The sequence below is a fragment of the Trichoderma reesei genome, assembly GCF_000167675.1.
Source record: "Trichoderma reesei QM6a unplaced genomic scaffold TRIREscaffold_25, whole genome shotgun sequence".
NCBI classification, from domain to species: Eukaryota; Fungi; Ascomycota; class Sordariomycetes; order Hypocreales; family Hypocreaceae; genus Trichoderma; species Trichoderma reesei.
This window is the reverse complement of record NW_006711172.1, coordinates 188,850-213,865: the sequence shown is the minus strand read 5'-3', so window position 1 is coordinate 213,865 and position 25,016 is coordinate 188,850. Positions and strand designations below refer to the sequence as shown.

Here is a 25,016-nt window from a genome sequence, read left to right as displayed (position 1 = left end):
TTTGGTCTAAAAGAACAACAAAAGGCAGCACCACCGAATTACATCTTGAGAAGCACATCATTCTCAATGATCCTGTCCTTCCACCCCTCACAAGCCACCTTGACCATTGCTTTGCCGACTTGAGTGGTCGTGATGGCGCCGTAGAGGCTGCCGACGAGCCTCTTGGACAAGGGGGCGTTGGGTTCGATGAAGCCGGATGGCCGTAAGATCCACGTCTCGAACTTGTCGGCGTTTTCGTCGGCGATTTCGCACAATCCCTTCTCGACCTCCCCCTTGATACGGCGCGAGTCGGCCAAGAAGAGAAGAGGCCTCTTCTGATTCCACTCCGAGTACTTGCCGCTGCAGAAGACGAAGCGGAACTTCTTGCCCTGGGGAACCTTGTCGGCAAGGTATTTCAACATTGCATTCGCAGCCGCCAGCGTAAACTCAACGCCCACTTTGCGGCACAGCTCCTTGTCGTTGTTGAACTGGTTCACCCTTCCGCCAATCGCCCTGTGATGTCTACGTCAGCGAGAAGCTGCCAAGTAGTCAGACAGGCAACACCCATATCAAGCGTAAGCCCGTTGTTCGTGTGTTGCCATTCCTCTGTCGCCACCCCCCCTATATGCCAGGACCAGGAGTCGTCCTTACCATAAGCATGCTTCGGCCCCTTCAAACCGGCGCATCATGTCCTCGGGATATTGGGAAAAATCCTGATGCATGACGACCTCGGCCTTGGGGTGACTTTCAATGTCGATTGATACCGCTTTCCTCGTTACGATGGCGACCTTGGTGATGCGCTCGTCTGCAAAGCAGTGGTTGACAATCTCTTTGCCGGCATTGCCAGTCACGCCAAATACAAGGACCTTCATGGTGACGATGTTTGTAATGCCGCCGGGCCTCGCTCTGTTGATTGTCTGTAATTTGCGATCGGGTTGTGGCGTGCACTTGGTATAGGTAGCTTCTTCGTCTCAGTGGCGATGCTCGACCCGTCGGTATGGGCGGCGAATAGAGAGGCCACGATGATTATGATGGCCCAGGGCCTGCAAAGTTCTGTCCCAACGTCCAGCTCTCGCTATGGCAGCGGGCCCAGCTTTATTTATATCGAACAAGCAGCATGATTCTCGAGCCACGGCGAGGAAGGGTGGGAGTGAATGGCGGGCTGACCGGGGCTCGCTTGGTTTATATTAGCATGGCAGTTGACAGCAGATCGCCTGGTAGTTCGAGCAACTAGCACCGAGTAAATTAAATATTTCTTGCCTTGGAAGCTTTCAGAGCAAGGGTCCTAGTGTTGGACCGAGCCGTGTAGCCGACTGCAGCAGTGCCGGGGTGGGTCGAGACGACACAATTCGACTCTGTTGGTGCACACTTTGTCCATGGGTTGAGAGCCGCGGTGGTGGTAGTAGCATGGAATTACGGACCGCTGGCCTGTCGACAATGGCGCGAGCTCGAAGAGAGCAGAGAGCCCGGTGGCAGATCTGACAGCTTCGTGGCGCGTCTTTGCGCCGGAGCCGATTGGGGCTTGTCCAAAACTCCGGTCTCGAGAAACGATATGCTAATGGCACTCCGCACTCCCAAGTCTGGCCACGGCACTTCCCTCCCATGAGGAGGAATCTTTTCGAGGCACGAGACTGGCTGCCACTGTCATCAACGAGACCAGCCATTGGCTCGGTCGTCTAGTGTCACGTTAGTCGTTGGTCCTGAATCAGTCGGCAAAGGAGCAGGAGCTCGAGCTCGATGGGCGTCTTCGGTTCCAGCATCCGGCCTGAGGTGAGATGAGACGAGGCAGCGATGTGCGGAGAGGGCCTGGCGTCGGCCGCCACCCATGCCAGCAGCTCTGTGCTAGTAGCCCGCAAGCTGCAGCCGCTCTGCACCATCAGAGTGTGCCCACGCGAGCGACCCTGGTCGGCCGTCTGGGTGGCTCTCCTTTCTTGGGCATCACTCCCTGTGCTCCATCTTGTCCGACACACGGTTCAAGCGTATCTCGATTGGCTCCGTGCAAGGATGCGATATGTCTGTGTACGGAAACTGTCGCTTCAGTCGGATCGCGTCTTGCGGTGACAAGAGAAGAGAAGAGCACTTGACAGAAAGACGTTGATTAGATACCGGCGCACGTAGGACGAGATGGAAATAGTGCAGGCAACAGGCAATACGAAGCAATAGAAATTAGGCTTGGCCCATCGGTCTCCGTATTTCGTATCGTGAAATTCTTCAGCACCAAGATTCTCGTTGATTCTCTGCATCTTTGCTCCTCTTGCCGGACGTTGGGACTGTGCGGCTTCTCGCGCGGCTCTGCGACCGGACTGGGGGTGATCTGACCGGGCTGGGCCTATCAGAGGAAGCTGTGATGCCGTATTTCCGTCCAGCTCTGTCTGCCTTCATGCCGCCATTTCACCCTCTGGCCCGTCGATGCGTTGCGGTAAAGTCGATAAGGACGTTCTACAGATAAAGACGGGTCGTGCGGCAGCTCCGAGTGGCGACGCGGTGGCATTCGGAGCGAGCAGGGACTTGACGGACATGCTCGTGCTGAATGAATGAAGCCATCTTCAGTAGCTGACGTGCGAGAGGAACGAGAAATCCTTGGAGTATCTGCCTTACCTAGGTACCTTACATACTACCTAGTACATCCAAAGATGGTGAAGCTACCAAAGGTCCGAGACCCTGGATCTGGCAGGTGCGATCGCTGGGTCGTTCCTCAGCAGTGAATCTGGGGTCTTGGCGGGCAAGGACGAGGACCAACGGGATCCGCGGGATTCACCAGTAGAGGCTTGGCCTCCCGCCTTGGCGTCTTGGCCGCTGGCCTGGAACATCTTGGCATTGCATGCAGGAAGGCGAGACGAGACGCTGGCTCTTTCCGCAACTACAGATGATGGATATCGTGAGAATTTGTTGCGTAGATTCCATGGTGTTTCTCCCCCCATGCTTTCATCACCAACGCGACCACGAGTGCACAAGCGTTTAGCCGTTGATTCAATCCTACCTATTCCTTCTTCATCGAACTACGAAACTATATGCGCTTACTCGACACGCATCTTCTGACCAGCTTGGAAAGGGACAAAGGGAGTTGAGACCTCACATCCAGCAGCAGTGACAACCTCATCGTCTCCTCTCAATCTACCCTCTCGAATTCGGTGCAACAGGGTAATCAATCTGGCCCGGTTTCAGTCATAAGCGGCATGCAGCCGAGGAGCATCGATGTAACACACCATCAGCTGAAGGCGGGCCATCCTGGAGCACTTTGGACAACGGCGAGGCTGAGCTACGGGATTCGGCCGAACTCGAGCACACAATCACGGGTACCTTTCGGCCAATTGTCGAGAGAATAGTCCGCAATGCAGCTCGGGATGCAGCTCGAATTCAGTCATACTCGCAGCAGCATCGAGTCACCTCTTCGTACTGCTTCTGGTAGTACTAGAACGAGATTTGGCTCACGAGTTGGAGGCCCGGAATTCGCCGTGCAATCTTCAACGTCGTGCACCCAAAAGCCGTGATCCAACACTACATAGACCAATCCCCCTCCCTTGATTTCCAAGCCGGCATCCACCCTGCCAACCCCCCCAGCAACATCGTGATGAACTCATAAAACCACCATGATATTTGGCCGAATCAGACGCAACACCTTCGACGCTGAGCTCTCGTTGAGGTGGTTGTACCAAGGCACGACCCACCGAGATGTAGCATCACCGGCATCTACTTGAGCGGCTCGCCTTACTCGCCGCTTCGAACCCTATTCGAAGAGTTCGATGTCCCTTGAGCCCAGGTCTTCGAAAGTACTAGGCGTCCTTGAATAGGCAGCAACGTCTGGCTTGGGTAGTGTGGTTAAGTAGGTAGCTTTGTGGTTGACCCGACGGATACTTTGGCGTGTTCTGTGGCAATGATAGTTTGAATCTCAAAGCTTGATACGTGCCGACGGATAGTCAGGGTGTTACTGACAAAGATTGGCTTCAGACTGTAGTGATCAACCTGCGAATCACGTCACCAATGACAATCCATCACTCTGGAGTCTCTCTCCCAGGAGCGTAACGAACATCCAGGCCGCCTTGGATAGATCCTCGGTTACGTCCCCCGGTTTGACAATCTTGATCCGAGACTGCGAGAGGACGAAGCCGCCGCATGAGACCTGGGTGACTCGCACGCCCGGATGGAACAGATTCAAGGCCATGTGGTGGTCTAGATGATGTGCCACAGCTTCCATCAGGGGATACGCGGGTCCGTCGTTGTTCTTCAGCCATCCCCACCCATCGTCAATGTGTGGGCCAGCTAGCCTGCGTCGTTCTCTGTCATCATGCTCCCATGATGCTTTGTTCGAAGACACACTCGAAGCCGTATTCGAAGCTGCCCGCTTGGACTTGTGCAAAGTCTTTCCGGCTCGTAGGAAGCGCCTCAGATCCGATGCCGAAATGCTGATTTCCATGCTCCTCAATCCGGGCTCGGTCACCTCGATCTCGTCTCCGTCATCGCCACAAGCATCTCCGCTTGAAGGGAGTACAGCTTCTCGGCCTTTGTCTGTCACTGGAGCGTTGAATGCCAGAGTCAAAACGAGATCCGAGTCCGTTCGGGAAAGCCCAGTTTCTTGAATCCAGCTCTCGAGAACATTGACCAGTGTTCGAGTACCAAGGCTGAGCTTGGTGACGCGACAGTCGAATGTCGTCGACAGCCATTCGCCAATGACTGCCTTGAGAGGCTGGGGCATTCGAAGGAGCAGCAGAGGCAAGTGAAGAAACTGGCTGCTGTCTGCCTCGCCAATGTCAGGCTGATCAAGGCTCATGCTCCACGAAGACGCGGTTCCCTTGTTGGATCCTTCTTGTGACTGTGACAGTCCGGGCAACAAAAGCGCGACGTAGGCTGCGTTCTCATGCCGCATCTCGATCCACAGCCCCTTGTTCTGCTCATCCGACAGCCCGTCGCCGCGCTCTGAAGTCCTATCACCGAGGACATCTGTTGCCCGAAACCAGCGAAAAGTCACTGCCCTGAGCGGCCCGACCTGTCCCATTGGCGTGTCTGTGGCCTCGAGCCCGATCTGAACGCCGCGGACGACATCGCCAACCAGCGTGTCGCGCAGCCGGTGAGCAAGTCGGTCAAGGCGAGCCTGGTCCAGCTTCTGTGTGCCGATGTAGAGCGGAGACACGCGGTGAGTCGAAAAGGTGGTGTTGAAGAACTGCGGGACGGCCATCTCTTCGGGTTCGGCGCTTTGATGCCGCTGGTTTGCTGGCTCTCGCTGAGATGCCTTGTGTTGTCGTTGAGCCGAAGTCTGAGCCTTTTGGCGCGCCATGTTTCAGAGCGCGTTTCAGTGGGAAAAAATGCTAAAGACACTGAACAAAGACTGATTTCTGAGGATGTTTGGCTTAAAGAATCAACGCGCTGACCAGCCACTGAGGGAACAAGGCGGAGTGTTTTGTGAGATGAACAAGGTTTGAAGTCGTTCACTCATGCTCAAAGAAGACCCAAGTGTTGACACTCTCTTTGATGTGATGACTAATCAATCACCTGTAGCTATACTTGGCAATGCGTTCTACTCCGACATGATGGACAGCGAGTTTAGAAAGAGATGGGAAAGAAAATAAACAAAAGAAGGAAAAAGAATTGTTTTACTTTACTCGAGAGCATCTTGCTAACATTCTCTGCTAGTCATTGACCTCGATGTTGAGCCTCATGGCGATGTTTGTCTGCCAACGTCAGCTCGGGCAATGCCCCTTGCTCTTCTTACAAGTTGAAGAAGCTGCTTCGCCGAATCAAAGAAGAAGGAAAAGAAGAAAAATAAAAAGAAGTAAAAAGAAAAGAAAAATAGAGAATATGAAAGAAGAATATGAGACGAAGATGAAGGTATCAAGCTGTTCAACATCTAGCTCTACTTGCATCGCCCCGTCTTCTTTGTGCGGCAAAAGCCATGTCCACGCCGAGGCACTCACTGGCTCACCATCCTATCCCGAGTACAAGGCATTGTATGAACAATACTGAGATGGCATGACGGCCAAACCGTTGCATTCTCCGTGGCTGTCACGGAGCTTTTCGCCTCTCAAATACCCGCTATATCTGCTTCTTATCGTCAGAGATCCCATCATGTCCTTCATGATTCCCATGGTGACGCTTGAACGACATTCTCGTTGCCAGAACTACCGATCTTCCTACTGAATCTAGCCCACCATGCCAGATATTCCTGCCGGAGGGCATTTCGCGCACTATGCCAGCGAGGCCCATGCAATCTACCTTGGGAAGAATCGTCGGCTGGCCGATCCCGTCTTCTTCCCGGCTCCTGGTCCGTTCGAACAAACTCTGGGGATGGCTCAGAGGATGGTGGCTCGTGAAGTAGACGAGCATCCGGATGGAGGGCTGCAATACATACAAGAACTCGCGTGGATATGGGGTATAGGCCGTCACTCGAGGCTTCCGCCAGGCGGCCCAGCCCCGTCACTGAACGACTACGAGAAGGCCATGAAGGCAATGTCCACTGAGGTATACCAGACTTGGAAAAGAATCCAAACGCTGGTCAGGAATCACGAAGATGAAATCCAGACTTGGGTGGTAGGGGCCTATCCGCGCTCAGGCACTGACAGAGCAAAGAACCCCCTGGTCAACCTCCTAAAGGCCAGCTGGCTACCAACGGTCCAGGAGTTTAACAACTGCCACCCAGACATCCGCAAGTTCATGGAAAACAGGAACGTCGAGTCTGACTTCCAAGTCGATGCCCCTGACGGCAGGTTACCGCCAAAGTTTCCCTTTTCGTACATCAACCTGTTCTTCAAAAAGTCTGGCGAAGCCGATAGTCAGATGCAGATACCAACTCGAGAACATTACGCTGCCGTATATCGCCTTCCGTTCAACTTTTTTGACCATCGAGCATCAAAAGACTGGCCTCATCCCACAGAGCATCAAATGTTCATAAAGAATGGAGACATGTACAACCATCCTGACTCGCGCGCATGGTTCAGGCGCTTCCGTCTCTCGTTCTTGGTCCCCAACTTGACCCTCAGTGAGCTGGAGAACCCTATCCGGTTGCTGTCCTTCATTCATGCCCGCGGCCGGCAGCACCCTTCCGTGTTTGCCAAAGCAGACAACGACATGACGTACATTGGCAGGAGAACGTCGTTTCTGACAGGCCCTTTCATTGGGAACCGCATGGTGAGCTTTGAACACTCCGGCTCGGATTCCTCAGGAGATTTCCAACCAAGGCTGTGGAGAGGATGGGGCGGCAAGTCGGACCGTGGGTGCGATCGAGCTGTTGCAGAAGAATACGCCGATCTTTGGCATAGAGGACAGCTCTTTGGGACGGCGGAGGCCTGGGTCATGCTTCAGGGCCAGCGAGCCACGTACCTCTATCTGTGGAACCTCCTCACTGCCATAGCAGCCACCGAACTGAAACTGAACCCTCGCACGAGCCTTACCCCAAGACCCCCTCAGGAGCAGCAGCAAGTTTTCACCGCGGCCAGGGAGCTCGTAGCCTCCCAGCAGAGCAGATACCTGAACCGCTGGATGGACTACACCAGACAGCAGCTGTATATCTCCCCGCCGACAGCAATCGACCACCGATTCCTCAGCGAGCTGCAGAACAAAGTTGAGATTGCCGAGACGCATCTCCAGGACCTGTTCAGCGACCCTGGATACTTCTTCGACCGCATCCACGAGCTGTGGGACCATCATTGGGGACACATCGGGATGAAGAATGACGCGACAAACCCAGATGAGAGTGATGAGAAGGCATCGTACCTGGAGCAATATGCAGACGAAAAGACTCGCCATGTGCTCTACTTTGACTTGATCCGAGGGGTGGTGAGGCGGTCCATTTTCGAGTTCTACATGTGGCATTCGATCCACAGCCGCCTCCTGGAGTTTGACAACGCGATGAAGGACGAGTTTGAAGACTACGGCAAGGGGGACGACTCCGACTCGGACGGTACCAACTTGCTCCAGCAGCCACCAGTCTTCCTCTCCCCGCAGAAGCAGCTCCAGCACGGCTCCATATCAGACAAGTACCTGGCCTTGATTGTCATGGTCCGCTATCACGCCGTCTTCTTCGTCAACGAGTTCCGCAAGAAGGGAATCCACGCCGGCTCCCCTCACATGAGGGACTTTGTCTACAGCATTGGTCAAGCCCAGAAACCCACCCCGGACCGCATCTGCAACATTGTCAAGGAGCATTACGGAGCTCCCGACCTGAAGCATCGGTCGAAGCTCCGAGAGCTGTGGCGTGATCTCAGCAAAGTGGGAGGCAATTCCATGCGAGGCACCATGTTTGCGGCCATTGACAACTTCATCGTCAATGCGCTCGATGGCACAAATACCGGCATCAAGGACGCAGCGGCCCTTCTCCAAGAAGTATCGCAGATCCAAAACGAAGACCTGAAGGACATCTTCACAGAGCTCCTGGACGATACCATCGATGGCCTCGACCTCCTCTCCACGCTCGCCGACCATTTAGAGTATCTTTGGCCAGCCATGGATGTGGTCGGCGGTGCGGACGCAACCGAGGCCGACCGCCGAAAATGGTTCGACGCGGGCAGCAAGGGCGTGTCCATCAACTTTCTCAACTTTGACGCCTTTGACTTTGACGGCAAGGTGCCGATGAAGCGCCTCAAGCGGCTCTTTCTCTTCTTTGACGAGCTGCAGGGCTTCAAGCAGGAATCGGTCTCGGTGGGACACGCCAAGGGCGATCTCAGAAGATTCGGGGCCTCGCTGCTGCGCAAGCTGATATACCCCGTCAACGAGGCGGCAAAGGACAACAAGGCCAACCAGGAGGCCATTGCCCGGCTGGAAAGGGCCATGAATGTGACCGGAGATGAGTACATCTACCATGACCGAGAGAAGCCGTTCAACTTGGACGAGGAGGAAGCAGGCTCTGGAGTGACGGTGCCTCTTGTGGACCAACCGAAGAGCTATCGCAATATTGCGGCTCGGGAGCGGCAGCTGGCTAAAGAGCGCCGGGCGAAGAAGGACGCCTTCATTGAGCAGCTCATAGAGCCGTCCAAGGAGGAGGCAGCAAAAGCAAAGAAGAGGGAGAAGAAGAAGGCCCGCAGAAAGGACAAGGCGAGGAGGCGAAAGCTGGCATCCGGCGACCCTGTGTCGGAAGACGAGGAGGGAGATGAAGACGAGGAGATGACAGGCGAGCAACAGCAGCCACCGAGCACAGCAGCACCCAACGATCCGCGATGGGAAGAATCGCTCCATGCCATGCTCCATCAGTTCCAGCTCCCCTCGCTCCCGGAAACCCGCATCCTCTCCCTTTCGGGAGCACAACCCGCACCGACCCCATCATCCAGCACCTCCTCCTCCAAGCCCCTCCCCAAAGCCCCCGACGGGCGCCCGAAGCGCGTCATGAAGAAGCGCGAATGGGCCACCATGGAAGCCATCTACGGAATCCACGGCAGCGCCAACGCGGCGGTTTCCTACGCCCAGCTGCGAGCCATGATGAGCGCTCTGGGATACGAGGAGGTCGGGCGAGGGGGGAGCCACATGAGCTACAGCAGGGTAGACGTGAGATGGCCGCATAGCGCGCTGCCAAAGGGGGAGACGATTCAGCTGGCGAGGACGCACGGGAAGGATCGTGCGGTGGCGGCGAAGGGCAAGTCGAGGGATTGGGGGAGGAGGCTATGCGAGAGGGGGTTGACGTTTGAGTTTGTGAAGCAGTGGTTTGTCAAGGGGTGAATTGTTTGCGTCTTGATAGGAGGATTGGTTTGTTGATTGTGCGTCTGATGCATGTTTTGGGTTCTGGTTTGGATTTATATAAGTTCTCTTTTTGCCGAGTGTTTTGTTGCTTTCACCTGGAGTTGGGAGAAAGGGGGTTGGATATGTTGCGTCTATTGGCTTCTTCTTACGCGTTCATGGTATTTGTCTAAATCCGGATCAATAGAATCATGATGGAGCAAGAAAAGGCAGGTGCGTATGTGCAACAGATATACCCAAAGTGAAAGCCGAGCAAGCAGATACTCACCTCAATGTACCTAGGTAGATAGTGAACACCCCTTCCAACGCCCAACCCCCTAAAAGCCCAACCCCTCTCCTCACCCATCCAGCCCCTGAGTCGCAACCGCATCATACCTCATCCAATCAAACGTATCAAACAGCTCCAAGCTGAAATCAAGCTGCACATCATCCCGCTCCTCGGCCCGCCAACTCAGCCCCTGGTTGGCCGTGTTGAGCACATGGTCGAGCACGCGCCTCATGACCGCGCTCGCCGTCACGCACATGTCGCCGTTTGGCCGCGACGGATCGATCCACTCGAGGAAGGCGATGAGCAGGCTCAGCTGCTGGATGATGTTGGAGCGGGTGATGGACGGGTCCTTGGGGTGGCTTCCTTTGAGGGTCGGGTTGAGGAGTTCCATGCAGAGGATGCCGCCGCTGGGGGTTGCAAAGGCCATGACCTAGAAGGAAGAAACGACAGCGTTGTAAGCATTGTCCTTTTTTTACTTGCTCGTCGAAAGGAAAGAAGATGTATAGAGAGGGGGGGGGGGCTTCTATGTGTGTATATCTCACCAGCCACTCAAAGTCGTTCCGAAAAGGCGCAAACCGATCCTTGTGCGTCCAAAACAGCAGCGTCAGCGAGACGAGCTGAAAGGAAATCAACAGCATAGCGCCCTCGTCCAGCTCCCCGTGCTTCAGAAGCAGCCTCTCGACGAAGAACAGGTTCTGGAGCTGCTCGAGCTGCAGGAGGAGCCGCGCAAAGATCAGATTGACGTTGGAATCAGGGTCGAGGATCTCAGAGGAGTTGTAGGCGAGAGAAGGGGGGAACTCCTTGACGGCCTCAAGCTGCCGCTCCTTGAGGTCTCTGTATCAATATAGGAGATATCAGTGTGAGCTTTCTATAACATTGGAACCATTCAAATTGGAGCTCACCGGAGCAGAGCGCTGGCAACCTTTTGCCTCGGCTTGCCAATGCCAATCTCAACCAGCTCATCCCGTATCATGGCAACGATGCATCTCGCCCGCGTGACCGTCGCAGAGTAAATCTTCCCGCCCGTGTTCCATCCGTTCTCATCCAGCCCTGCCACAGCCCTCTCAAGAGCCTCTCCGCCCGCCAGCAGATCCTCGTCTCTCAGGTCCAGGGGAAGCGGCGTAAAGGCATATCGGTGCGACAGTCGAGGCGGCCGCCCCGTGAACAAGACGCCGTCTTTTTCTCCTACGAACAGCTGTGCGAAGAGGCGCCGTCTCGACTCGGACGCCAGCGTTGGTTCGTACGAGGGCGAGTTCGATTCGGCATGCATCCCGAGGAACGTCACCAGGGCGACGGCCTCTGCTGTGCACCTCCATGTGGAATAGCCTGCGCCTTTTGGTCAGCAAGAATCTGTTTTCTAATAATAACAACGGCACCGCAGATCGGAGCTGGGAGTCATGAGGGAGCCAGCCCCAGATTGCGGGTGCGAGTCATGGAGGAGGAGGAGGAGGAGGAGGAGGAGGGGGGGGGGGGGGGAGGGCGTTTCCACTTACTGGCATCTCCAGCGTGCATCGACTCGAGCGTCGCTCGCCGGTGAGAGAGCTGAGCCAAAAGGCCATTTGCTGAAGCAAATCTTCTGCTCAGATCCATGCAGAGGCCAAGACAGACGCGCGAAATCTCGACCCATTCCTTCAGGGCAGACTTGCTGTCCAGCCCGCCGTGATCTGGAAAGACCAGGTCGTTGAAGCTGAAGACGAATCCGAGAGACTCCCATCGCAGATTCGATCCCGTAAACTGGCCAATCCACTTCTCAGGATTAGGCTCTAGCTCATGAAAAGGCCTAGTCGTGTTGTCGCTCAAAAAGAGCGCAATCTCTTCGAGCTGCGAGTCCAACCGGCACGGCCCCAGATATGACCCAAACCTTTCATGTAAGTCGGCCAGCACACGCTGAGCCATGACCCTCTGCCAGCCATCCCGATAGAAGGGAGACTCCTGGACAAGCTCAATGTAGCACGTGTTGGGCGCGGGAATGGCCCGAAGCACCACGAGGCACATCTCCTTTGTCGGCGAGCAGAGACATCTCGAGAGCTCGTCGGCAACCCCCTGGCGTAGCCCATCGTTGATCGGCTGCGGCAACCAGGCGTGGAACCCCTGAAGCATCGACAGGCTGTTTTTCGTCTCCTCAAAGACGGACGAGTAGCTCGTGAAGCCTAGGTATCCCGGCGCCTGGTGCAGGGGACTCGACGCCCTCTCCGAGGCAAGATGGGCCCCCGGGGTCGTCGTAGTCGAAGCGCCAGCCTCGCGACGCCGTGGGGGAGGGTTCAACGGTGACGACGACGATGATGACTCAAAAGAGTATCCTTTCCTGGCTCTGCGGTCGTGAATCTCAACGCTGGCCTGCCGCCGAGCCTCTGCACGGCGCAGTGACGACCTGTGCTCCTCGGCAGCCATCGGCCCCGTCCCGGCCGCCCTCGGAGCTGTCGCAGCCCTGGCACCATCCTCACGCAGGCTCGTCGACGACGACGCCAACCCAGCCGAGGGCCCGGCCTCACGGGGGGTTGCCCGCTTGTTATTGGTGAATGGCCCCTTGCGAGGCAGAGACGACGTGTAAACGCACTCGGCCTCCTGGCCTCTGTCCTCGCAGCGCCTGCACACGGGCTGTCGGTGGTCGCAGGCAACCTTGCGAGCCCTGCAGTTGTCGCAGGCCACTGGGCGGCCGTTCGGTCTCCGGAGCAACACTGGCGATGCTGACGATGCAGCCATCGTGGGTTTAAGCTCGGAGATACGACGTATGCGATCATATGTCAGTTCAGTCTGCTCTCAAGGACTGCGTCTTGAGAGAGAAGAACATGGTCAATGATGCCGAGCAATCGCAACAGACGCGCAAGCTGAAGGATTCAATCGCTTTTGCCGTCCAGCAACTGCAAAGCGAAGCCGGGAATCGATATACTGTAGTTCACACGGCTTCGGGCTCGGGCTCGGCTTGAGTCCAGCTCGGAAACACTAGACTAGGGAGTCCAGCATTAAACGCCCCAAGCATATCTATGTACTGTAGTAACGACAAGACAAGGGCGCGATAGTGGACCGAGACAAGCGATGCCGAGCCAATCGGTATGACGACTATCGCCCAAATACTAGTAGCCTGACGACTCATCACTTAGTGATGACTTTTGACTTACACGGGGCCACGCCATCTGATTTGATTATCCAGGTAGGATCTCAAATACGCTTTTGCTGGCCGGTCGGGTCGATGACTCAGGCAGCAGCCGACTTTGTGGTGATTCCGAGCTTGTGTGGCACTCAGGAACCCACACAGGGGGGGTGAGCATCCCGATCAGCAGGCTGGATAGAGTTCTGTACGGGATGACTGGAATTGGGCGTGTCTGATGTCGTCGTGTATGCTAGTAGCAGATGGATATATATATAGAGCCTCTGCCCTCCACTTGATCCGGCTGCTCTTGGTTGAAACAGCAAACAGAATAAGCTTACATTCAGTTGAAATCTCCTCTGAGACACCAGCCTTACAGGATTGCCCCCTGCTTCCTTGCCGACATTGAGCTCTAATACCACCTCGACACTACATACTGGTCCAGGATTTTCCATCGATCAAGTCCAACGACTCCCTCATCACCGGCCGCTCGACGAGAATAGTCGGTTTCTCAACAACATCAAGATACCTTTCACCCATAAACAACCACACACACATATCATCATGCCTCTCCGACTCTCATCGAAAAAGAGCTCAGCTGTGGCCACCAAGCCCGAAGCAATGTCGTCTGAATTGACCCTGGTCGACTCTTCAAATACACCAGTCAACAAGAAAACTTCAGCTGGTTAGTAACCGATTTCATTGCTGCCGCATACCTTATACCTCCAGGCCAGTCAACTTACACCGTCACCCGCAGCGCCATCCAAGCACGCGAAGATGTCATGGAAAGAGGCACAAGAACTCTGCAAAAAGGAACGAAACTGGGAAGCTCGAGTAAGTATGTCAAGCTGGCAACTATTGCATTTATGCGTCTTGCAACATGCTGATCATCTCTACAGGCGCGTCTCTATAGCGTGCTCTGAGTCGAGCACGCCATACCGCAGATTCAACCTCGGTGTTTTATTTGATTTCGTTCCTCCTTTGGCTTCTGTTCGCTTGATTCAATGTCTAATTATGATTTACGATGGATGCGTGCTCGGTTAGAGGCTGCTCAGTTTGGTCGGCGCAAGTCCTGCTATATAATGGGAAGACTAGCTACATCATTGTAGCTCAAATCTTCATCGAGATAGCTAGGATAGATACCCTTTTGGAGTTTGAAAAGAGTTCTTTTGCCCTTCATCCTCAGTGATCACTTCGTCATGTTTGCCTTGATACAAGTGCAAAGCTGTGTCCCTACCTAGTCTAGCATATAGTACCAAAAGAAAGCCGTCTCGTGGCTGTTTTCAGGAATCCCTCTGTACAGATACTCATCGTAGCCACCAAACCTGAAGCCATATCGCTTGTACAACATGCACGCCGCAACATTGTTGGACTGAGACTCCAGCCGAATGCCAGCAACTCCCAGCTTCCGCGCCCATGCCACCACTTGATCCAACAGCATCCTCCCGTAGCCGCGTCCCCGAATGCTCACATCCAGCGCGATCCAACGAAGCTCTACCATGTTGTTCCAAGCCTTTGCTGCATGGGCATATCCATATACCTGCTCGTCTTCCACCACAGCAAAGACAACACCGTCCGGTTCTTTGATATTTTCAAACTCGGCTTCATCGAAGCCAAAGTCCTTCTTGACTAGTTCGACAGGCGTAGTCGCAAATTCCGCGCCAAGGGCGAGGGCCTCGTACGGCTTGGCCACTTGTGACGATATCTCAAAGGAAAAGTCGCGGCCGGAAATGTCCTCCTTGGTGAGCCTGGTGACTTGTCGTATCTCCATGATGAACAATACGGAATGATTCCACATCCACGTCCAGATCAGATGTATGTAGGTACCATGGTGCTTTCTTCTCTGGTTTAGGTACAAACAGGCTACGTGTCCATGCATGGGAATCATTACTTGCAGCAGTTGTCCAGCCTCTCTCTCTCCCCTCGTGCATGGGTAGCTTGATAGGCTAGCGGCATTAAGCATACAATTAACCATTTTCTGCTCATCGGAGTGACTCAGACCGAAGCTGTACTCGTACATGCACTACAAACTCCACAGGTCTGTCTACCAATCGAGGAAGTATTCTTCATGACAAATTCAGCACTGTAAAAGACAATCTCCATAAAGGGACCCAAAATTGGCACAGATTCCACATCGCGGCTGGTCCGCTAAAGTTCAGCTCTCAGCTCTCGGAAACGATTAGAGCCCAAGCCGAGCAAGGCTCTTGGCCAGCATAGACCGATTACGGACATCAATTGGAAATCACAAGACTGGTCAACTCGGACTCCATCCCGTCTTCTTTCTATAGTGACTTTTCCGAACCCAAGTCTCCTCAATCATGGGGGGTTTTTTTTTTTTTTTTTTCGCGGCTCAAGTCCCATGAAAGTGAGTGCGGAGTTGGAATAGTAAGTATCGACGCAGCTACCTATGCAGCAAACAGGAGATATCTGTAGAATCGATTAGTCAACATATTGGCAGAGCATCAGTCATTGGCAATCATTCTCCTTGCCTCTTTCTTTGCAATTTTCTATCATCACCGTAATGCAACGCTTTTGTCTCTTGTATTCCCTCACACGACCCAAGCGATTGTACGGAGTACCTACAAAAGATGGCATCTGTAGCGGGGCTGTTCCGCGAGGTGGGGCGCACCAACCACCACTATTCCGCGCTTTGATGGAGCTGCTTATCGCGATCAAGGAAAAAAAAAAAACTTACACTATCTGGAACTTGTGTTGCTGCGAGTCTGTCCGTAAGATCGCTTCCAGCGCCATCTGATCCGCTCCCACCGCAAACCACAAATATCAGGCATTCTAACCGCTTCAATGGCTCCGTCACTCCGTTCGCGGAAGCGGAAAGAAGTTTCCGAAGTCGTCGAGTCCGACGACGACCTCAGCGGCGCGGAACTCGAGGGCATCCTGTCCCAGAGCGAAGACGATGAGAGCGACGTGGAGGACACAGGCTCAGAAGGCGAGGAGCCCGGACTCGACGAAGACGAGGACGATGAGGATGAAGACGACGATGAGGAGGCCGATCTGAGGAGCGACGGCGAGCCGGCCGAGAAGCCCAATGGCGAGACCAAGACAAACGGCGCCAACAACAACGACGCACAGGCTGAAGACGACGACGACGACAAGCCCAACTACAGAGTCGTCAAGGACGCCAACGGAGGCGTGCGCTACGAGTACGAGGAGATTGACCCCGTCTACGACAGCGACGACACGGACGCCCAGGGCCCCGTCAACACCATTGGCAACATCCCGCTCTCCTTCTACGACTCGTACCCGCACATTGGCTACGACATCAACGGCAAGAAGATCATGCGGCCGGCCACGGGCGAGGCCCTCGACGCCCTGCTCGACAGCATCGAGCTGCCCGAGGGCTGGACCGGCCTGACGGACCCCGAGACGGGCAAGCCGCTCAACCTCAGCCGGGAGGAGCTGGAGCTGCTCAAGAAGCTGCAGATGGACGAGGTCCCCAGCGACGACTACGATCCCTATCCGGTATGCCCCGGCTGCTGCCATCCCATCTCATCCCCTATCTTGACCTTTCTGCTCCACGTTTTTGTTTTTTCCTTGTCGAGATACACAGCCCGCTAACATGAAGAAATCATCACACACACACAAACAGGACATGATCCCCTACTTCACCAGCATCGAGGAAAAGATGCCCCTCAGCGCCGCCCCCGAGCCCAAGCGGCGCTTCGTCCCGTCCAAGCACGAGGCCAAGCGGGTAGCCAAGCTCGTGCGCGCCATCAAGGAGGGCCGGATCCTGCCGTACCGGCCGCCCGAGCCCGAGGAGGCAGAGCAGGAGGACAAGTACTACGACATCTGGGCCAACGAGGAGCCCCAGGAGCGGCACGTCATGCACATCCCCGCGCCCAAGCTGGCGCCGCCGGGCTACGACCTGAGCTACAACCCGCCGCCCGAGTACCTGCCCACGGCCGAGGAGCGCGAGGCGTGGGAGAAGCTCGACCCGGAGGAGCGCGAGAAGGAGTACCTGCCCGCCAAGTTCGACGCCCTGCGCAAGGTGCCCGCGTACGGCGACTTCGTCAAGGAGCGCTTCGAGCGCTGCCTGGACCTGTACCTCGCGCCGCGCGTGCGCAAGAACAGGCTCAACATCGACCCCAGCTCGCTGCTGCCCAAGCTGCCGCGCCCCGAGGAGCTGCGGCCCTTCCCGACCGTCTGCCAGACAATCTTCCGCGGGCACGCCAGCCGCGTGCGCAGCGTCGCCTTCAGCCCGGACGGCGAGTGGATCGCCTCGGGCAGCGACGACGGCACCGTCCGCGTCTGGGCCCTCAACGGCCACCAGGAGTGGTCCGCCCAGCTGAGCTCCTGGGACGAGCCCGAGCCCGTCAACGTCGTCCGCTGGCGGCCCGCAAAGGACACCTTCATCCTGGCCGCCGCCGCCGGCGAGGACCTCTTCCTCATCGCGCCGCCCCTCGTCAGCGACGCCATGGAGCAGGCCAGCCGCGACGTCCTCGACGCCGGCTTCGGCTACGCCGCCAACAACAACAACTCCTCATCCTCATCCACAACAACAGCAGACGGCGGCGCCAAAAAGGAACCCCCCGCAAAGTGGTCCCGCCCAGCCTCCTCCTCCCTCGTCTCCTCCGGCGTCCTCCTCAAGCTCACCGTCCGCTCCGCCATCAAGGCCCTCACCTGGCACCGCCGCGGCGACTTCTTCAGCACCGTCTCCCCCTCCGGCCAGCGCTCCTCCGTCGTCATCCACACCCTCTCCAAGCACCTCAGCCAGGTCCCCTTCCGGAAGCTCCCCGGCCTCGCCCAGACGGCCCAGTTCCACCCTTCGCGCCCTTACTTCTTCGTCGCCACCCAGCGCATGATCCGCTGCTACGACCTCCAGCGCCAGGAGCTCGTAAAGGTCGTCCAGCCGGGCGCCCGATGGATCTCCTCCATGGACATCCACCCCGGCGGCGACAACCTCATCGTCGGCTCCTACGACCGCCGCCTCCTCTGGCACGACCTCGACCTCTCCAACAGGCCCTACAAGACCATGCGCTTCCACCCAGAGGCCATCCGCGCCGTGCGCTTCCACCGCGCCCTGCCCCTCTTCGCCGACGCCAGCGACGACGGCACCCTGCAAATCTTCCACGGAAAGGTCGTCGGCGACCTCATGGAGAACGCCACCATCGTGCCCGTCAAGCAGCTCAAGGGCCACAAGGTCGACAAGAAGCTCGGCGTCATGGACATCGACTGGCATCCCAAGCACCCCTGGATCGTCAGTGCCGGTGCCGACATGACGTGCAGGCTGTGGGCGTAATAGTGGAAAAGGCCAAAGGAAAAGTTAGGGGGAGTGTTTGGGTTCTGTTTGATGCATCTCTTATAGTTTGGGTCGATATTGTAGTAATAAAGCATAGAAGTGTAAAGACATTCATCCAACGGTACCCCTTCGTGAACGCATCCCCTTCTAGTTCGAATCAAATACAATATGAGCAATCAAATACTGGTAGAGAAGAACTCCTGCAAGCGTCGTTACTCTACTGTAGTAAGCTCTACTTCGGGGCCAGGTTAACTGAATCACATAGTCACGTTGTGTGGATATCATGAAATGCAAACGTTGGTATTGCCGTTAATAACTAACTAATCATTCATCAATCGTGGCCATCCCCTACCGCCTTTTGTTGCCAATCCATTCCATCGCCCGTAGCTCATAAAATAGGAAAAGAAACATCGCATAATACCTCTCTCATCGTACACTTGGCGGCCGTCTCTTCCCCTCTCGGTCGCCCTCCTCCTCACCTCGCCTTTGCATTACTTGGAGATTATGCCAGCAAAGATTAGGATATGCGTTGCTGGCTAGTTTACAGCTCGTTTCGCAGCTTCTCACTCTGCTTCTTGGCTTCAGCCGAGGCCTCGGCAGCCTCCTTGCGAGCGACCTCGCTGCCAAGGTGCAGCTGCTCGGCGACCCATCTCCAGCCCTCGCGAGCCGTCTCTCCGAGCTTAGCGAGGACGGTGCCTCCGGGCGATGAGGAACCATATCGGAAGTAGGTGGACTGCTTGCGAGCCTCGGCGCGGAGCTCGTCAATCTTGGAGTTCTGGGGAACGGGGACCCCGTAGCTGTCGAGGTAGGCCTTGAGCTCGCTCTCGGACCAGGTGTCAAAGGCGTTGTGCTTGGCGGCGGCCGTCACGGAAGCAAGGTAGCTGGTGGCAGAGGCGTACTGGGAGCCGCCGGCGGATGAGGCAGACGAGTAGGCAGACTGGGCGGCAGTGACAAGCTCCTCGCGAGTGGCATCCTTCTTCTTGGCAGCGGCCTTTGCGGCGGCATTGCCGTTCTCCAGCAGGTAGTTCTTCAGGTTGTCGTAGCTGAAGTCGTCAAACGTCCACGCCTGCCAGCCGGAAGAGGCCTTGTGAGCGTGCTTCCGAACAAGAGCTCGGAGCTCGTCAGTCTTGCTGGCATGGGGGACGGGAACACCACGGGCATCCAGATAGGCCTTGAGGCGGCTGTCGGACCACTTGTTGATGGCCTGGTCGAAAGCATCCTGAGCGGCAAGGGAAGCACTGTCAGTCGCCTTGGCATACTGGTTGGCAGCGTTGGAAGTGGCGGCGCCAAAGGCAGACTTGGCAGTGGCACCGACGGTGTCGCCCAGAAGCTCAGCGCGGTGCTTTCGGACAAGAGCCCTCAGTTCGTTGACCTTGGTGCCCTGGGGAACCGGGATGCCGTTCTTGTCGCAAAACTCCTTGAGCTGGGACTCGCTCCAAGCGTCAATGATGGTGTCAGTCAGGTAGGCATAGGCAGCCTGGATCTTCTCAGCAGCAGTATCAGACTCGCTCTTGGCCTTGAGGTAGGCGAGGCGAGAGTTGCGGCGGACCGAGGCAATCAGCTTGTCGCGGGTGGTGGGCTGAGGGGCAGGGAAGCCGTGGGTGTCAAGCCACTCCTTGAGATCAGACTCGGACCAGGTCGAGTACAGCCAGTCTCCAGGATAGGCAGCGGTTTCTCCGGCCTTTTCAGCGGCAGTTTGGTAAGCCTCGCGAGCCTTCTGGAGAAGAGTGTCACGGGTACGCGGCTGGGGAACTGCAGAGTTACAATTGTTAGCAATCTAGGCTGCTATTCTCAGGGTAGACAGGAATCAACCATACCAGGAATGCCATGCTTGTCGCAGAAAGCCTTGAGGTGGGAATCGGTCCAGGTATCAAGAATCCAGTCCCGGGCATTGGCCCACGCCGAGTTGGCGGCATCCTCAGTCTCATACCAGTTGGCCTTGACCTGGGACAGCAGGCTGTCCTTGTTCTTCTGGGCGCCCTTTACCACATCGTTGCCTTTTGACTGCAGATAGGCGCTCAGCTGCTGAGTGTCCCAGCTGTTGTAGGGCTCGACAACATAGTTGTTCCAGTGCTTGGAGACGAGGTCCTCCAGGTCCTTGCGGTCGGCCGGGGTCGGATAGGGAATGTTCTGGTCCGAGAGCCAGCGCTCAAGCTCCGTCTCGTGCCACTTGTTGTAGACTGCGTCACCTGTTGTCAGCTTCGAGGTCAGACTCGCTCATCCTCACCAGTCGCGACAGAATGAGGCCGGCAGGTCGATACTCACCAGTCTTGTGACCGGGGAACCAGTTGCTGGCTGCCGCCCCCGACACGGCGAGTCCCACGACGAGGATATCGCGAAGGCGCCACATGATGAAGCGTGACTGTATTACCACTAGACGTTATGGTTTAACTCGCAGCTGGAACGCACAGTCGGTGTTCTCTTTCTGCTGGTGTGTTGATATTCAAGGGTGAAGGTGAGGTCAGCTACAGGAAAGGCAAGGTCAGGCGTGAAAGGAGGAAATAGGATAAGGATCAGAGTTGAAATAGCAGTGGCGTGCAGACGAGAAACCACGGTGACTTTTTGTTTGCCAGCTGTCAGAAAGAGAAGACAAAACAAGATGAGGTAATGCCCTGCTGCACCAAACACGTCCATCACGTCACTGCCATGACACCAGAAGCCGGCCATCTTGCCCAGCTCGAAGGCGCAATTCACACAAGCTTCTGCAGCTTGCCCAAGTACCGCCAAGTACCGCCTCCACGTGCGCAACCTGCCAATTGCACTCGGGGTAGCTGCCTGCACCCCGTACCCGATCGACAGCAGTTACTTGTTTCGTGAGTTGCAACTAGGCAGGTTGTTCCCTGCTTTGTAGATCGAGGTTGAGATCGAGCGCATCGCAGCCACTTGGCGTCACTGAAGCTCTGCCGTGGTTGCGCTCACAATGACGTAGCTGCCGGTTTGCGCTGGGTGGGGAAGCCGCCGCCGACCAACCAGGAGGATCTGGTCCGGCATCAGCTCGCCACTAATTGCCTTGTTTGCCTACCCTGGAGCCCGATACTGGCGTTTGCGGCTCTTTGGAGGTTCAGAATGTTCTGGACGGTCTTGAACCACGGCAATTGTCTTGCTTCCTAGTCATCGAGACTGATTGCCAGGGTGTTTATGCTTAAATCTTGATTGATCTGGATCTAAAGTAACAATGGGAATCCCAATCCGGATCAAGGTGTATTAGATGTCCGTATACTGGGACACTTCAACAACTTGACTTGACATGATGATCCATCCGGCTACACAACACAAGCACCTCTTTATGTTATTCACAGTACTCTATTCGCTTTTGCAAACGAGCGCATCCGTCTCTCATCTACCGAGAAACGGCACGCCCCCCCGCCAGGAATATCGTCACACGCATCCTCCCGGCCTTGACCTTTCCTTCTATGCCAGTACCACGTAACACGCCTTGTTCAGACGCCCTCCGCCCTGAGCACCCTTCCTCATGCAGTCCCTTACCAATCCACCTTTGACTCCCCGCGTACGGAAGCAGATTATGCGTAAAAGTTGACAGTCTGCGTGAGAAACCATTAGCAACCCATAAACACAACAGAGAGACGGACAACGTAGGACATCTGTGACCACTTACATCCTTCTTCTTGGCCTGCACCTCGGCAATGGCGTCGACATAGTGCTCGTGGCCAATCTGGTTCTTCCCTGACCGCAGAGCAATCATGCCGGCCTCAACGCACACAGCCTTCAGCATGGCACCGCCAAACTCATCCGTGCTTCGAGCGAGTTCACCCCAGTTGACGCCGGGGTCGACCTTCATTTTGCGAGAGTGAATCTTAAGAATCTGCGCTCGGGCCTCCTCGTTCGGCAGGGGGAACTCAATCTTCCGGTCCAGACGGCCGGATCGCAGCAGCGCAGGGTCGAGCACGTCGACTCGGTTGGTGGCGGCCAAGACCTTGATGCGGTCGTCCGATGCGAAACCATCCAGCTGGTTGAGCAGCTCCAGCATGGTTCTCTGCACTTCTCGATCGCCGCTCTTCTCGCTGTCGAATCGCTTGGTACCGACGGCATCGAGCTCATCGATGAAGATGATGGCGGGTGCCTTTTCCTTCGCCAGAGCGAAGCAGTCTCGCACCAGCTTGGCACCGTCTCCGATGAACATCTGCACAAGCTGAGGTCCTGCAAGCTTGAGGAAGGTTGCTTCTGTCTGGGCCGCACAGGCTCGGGCCATGAGCGTCTTTCCAGTACCGGGAGGGCCGTACATCAGAGCGCCTGAATTAGTTGATATTAGCTTCGTCTTCCCTCAAAGACATTTGCTTCTGTAATGACTCCTTACCCTTTGGTGCCTTGATGCCAATCTTCTTGAACCGCTCTGCCTCCTTCATGGGCCACACAATGGCCTCCACCAACTCTTCAATCTGCTTGTCCAGACCACCGACATCGGTGTACTGCTCCGTTGGCTTCTCGTCAACCTCCATGGCCTTGACTCGGCTGTCGTACTCGGCTGGCAGAGTGTCCAGAACGAGGTACGAGTCCTTGTTCACACCAATCAAGTCGCCCGGCTTCAGCTGGTCCGAATCAACGAGACCAATCAGCGGCAGGAAGATGGTCTGTCTCGTGGAGGTCTTGATGACTGCTGATTTGCCCACCCGCGTGGCATCGAGATCGATGTTGGCGCCCTCTTCGGAAGACTCCGCGGTGGGATCTAAGTCTAGCAGCTCGACGACGTTTCCGACCAGGTACGGGAGCTGTCTGTAGATTATCCGTCCAGTATTAGCAACCTGACAGATGGAATTCGGGGGGCCCAACGCAACCCAAGAAGATGCTTCCGGTTTCTGTCATGCATCGTGCTCAGGACTCACCTGTTGTTTGCAATCTTGTCCTGGTTCTCCTTAATCTTTTCGCCCATGGCGGCCTTCTCGTGTGTTAACCTCGAAAGCTCGCTCTTCATGATCCGAGAGTCGTTTTCCAGTAGTCGCTTCCGGGTCTGGATGTCTTGTGTGCTCAGGCTCAGGATCTCGTCGTCAAGAATGTCGTCCTTTTCCTCTGCGTCCTTCATCTCGTCATCTCCGTCGGTGACGGTGGCCTTCTTGCCATTGTTTCTTCTCTTCTCCTCCTTCTCCTGGCGGTCGAGGTCATCGAGCTCTTCGAGGGTCGACATGGTGGCAGCAGGCCCTCGGCTGGGACTGGTCTAAGGTGGAGAGGTCGGTTGCTGTAAGGCTGTGGCTGAGAATGTCGAAAGGAGCAGAAATGCAGATAGAAACTGCAATGAATGTCGCAAGGCTGAGAGGCTGGTGTTCTTTGGGTGGAATGCGGTGGAAGAAGCAGGTGTGCTGCGGCTCTGGTGGTTTGCTGGCCAGCTTCAACAGGTTGAAGCTGCAGGGCAGCAGCAGGTCGAGTCGCGCGCAATCAGTCTGGGTGCCTGGGGAGCCAGTGCGGCAAGGTACTGCGAGGTACCTACCTGTGATGATGCGGCATGGCCGTGCTCGAAAAGCTGCCCCTCTGTACTTATGAGTACTTTGATGACAATTCCAGCTCGGAGCGGCGGGCAGTAATTGATCCGATGATATCCCAGCTGGTGGGGCCTGAAAGTTCGCGAGAGCCTCGTTCGAGGTTCTGGTTCGAAATAATCGTCAGTCGATCAAAAGCCCATAACATGTAGGTTTTCTCACAGCTTGTCCGATACGATGTGAATGCGATGAATAACTTCGGACAGAATGACAAGAATACTAAGTCGGGCAGCTCGCCCCTGCCTGCGACGGCTCAGCCTCGAGGCGACACCCGTACGAGGGGCTTTCGCTCTCGGCTCACACAACTTCTCGACATCAGAGGCCCAACATGCCTCGCCCGGCCTGCGATCCGTCCCCGAGGGCGTCCCGCTGCCCATTGACGTCGTCCCCGCGACGAAACCGCCCAGCGCTCGCCCAATTGATACCCGAAAGAGCCAGCTGATTCGAACCTACACCTCCCTCCTCCGCACCACGCCCCTCATCTTGTTCTTCCAGCACAGCAACCTCACGGCGGTGGAGTGGGCCGCCGTAAGGAGAGAGCTGAAGAAGGCCCTCGAGGGCGTCGCGCCGATTGTGCCTGCGCCGGGCGCCGAGCCTGTGGACCTGTCTCCGCTGGTGCAGCTGCAGGTGCTGAGGACGAACATGCTGAACGTGGCGCTGAAGCTGGTGGAATTCTACAACCCCGAGGTCGCAGCCGCGTCAAAAGCCACGAAGCGCACGACCAAGGGCCCCATCGTCCACGATCTGTCCGAGGCCGCCTACGAGCAAGTCAAGAACGTCGAGATCCCTCCCAATTCCGCCTATGCCCAGATCGAGCCTCTCATGGTCGGACCCCTGGCCGGCCTCATCATCCCCGCCGTGTCTCCGGCACACGTCGCAGCGGCACTGAGCGTTCTCGCGCCGGTGCCCGGAAAGTTCCCTGCGCCGTCACGGAAGAAGAACCCCGGATACTACGACCCCACGTTCCAGAACGGCCTGGCGAAGCTGGTGCTGATAGGAGGGCGGATCGAAGGAAAGGTCTTTGACCAGGCGGGTGTTCAGTGGGTTGGTGGCATTGAGGGCGGCCTTGACGGTCTCCGCGCACAGCTGGTGGCCATTCTGCAGGGCGCAGGTCTGGGCATTACGTCTACGCTTGAAGGCGGCAGCCGCAGCTTGTGGCTGGCATTGGAGGGCCGCAAGGGGCAGCTGGAGGAAGAGGCGAAGGGAGAGTCCAAGGGAGAGGAGCCCGCGTCTGCATAGATGTCTGTATGATGGAATGAACGAGGTGAAGAAAAGAGC

General features: G+C 56.2%; 10 protein-coding genes across 10 annotated transcripts; 4 read left to right on the top strand and 6 right to left on the bottom strand.

The window, feature by feature from the left end:
* Positions 1-38: 38 nt before the first annotated feature.
* TRIREDRAFT_68588 (uncharacterized protein) lies at positions 39-851 on the bottom strand (the record flags this gene model as incomplete). Its single annotated transcript, XM_006968667.1, has 2 exons — positions 39-492; positions 631-851. The coding sequence occupies 2 exons, from the start codon at positions 849-851 to the stop codon at positions 39-41; spliced, it is 675 nt and encodes a 224-aa protein (XP_006968729.1).
* A 3,098-nt stretch (positions 852-3,949) lies between these two features.
* TRIREDRAFT_68660 (uncharacterized protein) lies at positions 3,950-5,251 on the bottom strand (the record flags this gene model as incomplete). Its single annotated transcript, XM_006968666.1, has 2 exons — positions 3,950-4,709; positions 4,761-5,251. 2 exons carry the CDS (start codon positions 5,249-5,251, stop codon positions 3,950-3,952), a joined length of 1,251 nt encoding a protein of 416 aa, XP_006968728.1.
* An 872-nt stretch (positions 5,252-6,123) lies between these two features.
* On the top strand, positions 6,124-9,618 carry TRIREDRAFT_111239 (uncharacterized protein; the record flags this gene model as incomplete). Its single annotated transcript, XM_006968726.1, has 2 exons — positions 6,124-6,235; positions 6,350-9,618. The coding sequence occupies 2 exons, from the start codon at positions 6,124-6,126 to the stop codon at positions 9,616-9,618; spliced, it is 3,381 nt and encodes a 1,126-aa protein (XP_006968788.1).
* Positions 9,619-9,786: 168 nt separating this feature from the next.
* Positions 9,787-12,685, bottom strand: TRIREDRAFT_123699 (N-terminal binuclear Zn cluster-containing/DNA binding domain-containing protein). Its single transcript, XM_006968665.1, has 5 exons — positions 11,398-12,685; positions 10,807-11,230; positions 10,447-10,738; positions 10,008-10,334; positions 9,787-9,811 (listed from the first exon to the last, which is right to left on the bottom strand). The coding sequence occupies exons 1-5, from the start codon at positions 12,605-12,607 to the stop codon at positions 9,806-9,808; spliced, it is 2,259 nt and encodes a 752-aa protein (XP_006968727.1). The 5' UTR covers positions 12,608-12,685; the 3' UTR covers positions 9,787-9,805.
* An 871-nt stretch (positions 12,686-13,556) lies between these two features.
* TRIREDRAFT_111237 (uncharacterized protein) lies at positions 13,557-13,915 on the top strand (the record flags this gene model as incomplete). Its single annotated transcript, XM_006968725.1, has 3 exons — positions 13,557-13,677; positions 13,750-13,826; positions 13,892-13,915. 3 exons carry the CDS (start codon positions 13,557-13,559, stop codon positions 13,913-13,915), a joined length of 222 nt encoding a protein of 73 aa, XP_006968787.1.
* Positions 13,916-14,229: 314 nt separating this feature from the next.
* On the bottom strand, positions 14,230-14,763 carry TRIREDRAFT_111236 (uncharacterized protein; the record flags this gene model as incomplete). The annotated part of the gene is made up of 1 exon (XM_006968664.1): positions 14,230-14,763. The coding sequence occupies one exon, from the start codon at positions 14,761-14,763 to the stop codon at positions 14,230-14,232; it is 534 nt and encodes a 177-aa protein (XP_006968726.1).
* A 951-nt stretch (positions 14,764-15,714) lies between these two features.
* TRIREDRAFT_23208 (uncharacterized protein) lies at positions 15,715-18,297 on the top strand. The gene is made up of 3 exons (XM_006968628.1): positions 15,715-15,917; positions 16,083-16,472; positions 16,600-18,297. Exons 1-3 carry the CDS (start codon positions 15,795-15,797, stop codon positions 18,247-18,249), a joined length of 2,163 nt encoding a protein of 720 aa, XP_006968690.1. The 5' UTR covers positions 15,715-15,794; the 3' UTR covers positions 18,250-18,297.
* A 493-nt stretch (positions 18,298-18,790) lies between these two features.
* On the bottom strand, positions 18,791-20,776 carry TRIREDRAFT_123697 (uncharacterized protein; the record flags this gene model as incomplete). Its single annotated transcript, XM_006968663.1, has 3 exons — positions 20,515-20,776; positions 20,067-20,429; positions 18,791-20,001 (listed from the first exon to the last, which is right to left on the bottom strand). Exons 1-3 carry the CDS (start codon positions 20,597-20,599, stop codon positions 18,791-18,793), a joined length of 1,659 nt encoding a protein of 552 aa, XP_006968725.1. The 5' UTR covers positions 20,600-20,776.
* A 994-nt stretch (positions 20,777-21,770) lies between these two features.
* On the bottom strand, positions 21,771-23,512 carry TRIREDRAFT_23206 (uncharacterized protein; the record flags this gene model as incomplete). Its single annotated transcript, XM_006968627.1, has 4 exons — positions 23,091-23,512; positions 22,565-22,980; positions 21,866-22,500; positions 21,771-21,791 (listed from the first exon to the last, which is right to left on the bottom strand). The coding sequence occupies exons 1-4, from the start codon at positions 23,387-23,389 to the stop codon at positions 21,771-21,773; spliced, it is 1,371 nt and encodes a 456-aa protein (XP_006968689.1). The 5' UTR covers positions 23,390-23,512.
* A 433-nt stretch (positions 23,513-23,945) lies between these two features.
* On the top strand, positions 23,946-24,977 carry TRIREDRAFT_123695 (uncharacterized protein; the record flags this gene model as incomplete). The annotated part of the gene is made up of 1 exon (XM_006968724.1): positions 23,946-24,977. The coding sequence occupies one exon, from the start codon at positions 23,946-23,948 to the stop codon at positions 24,975-24,977; it is 1,032 nt and encodes a 343-aa protein (XP_006968786.1).
* Between the last annotated feature and the right edge of the window lie 39 nt (positions 24,978-25,016).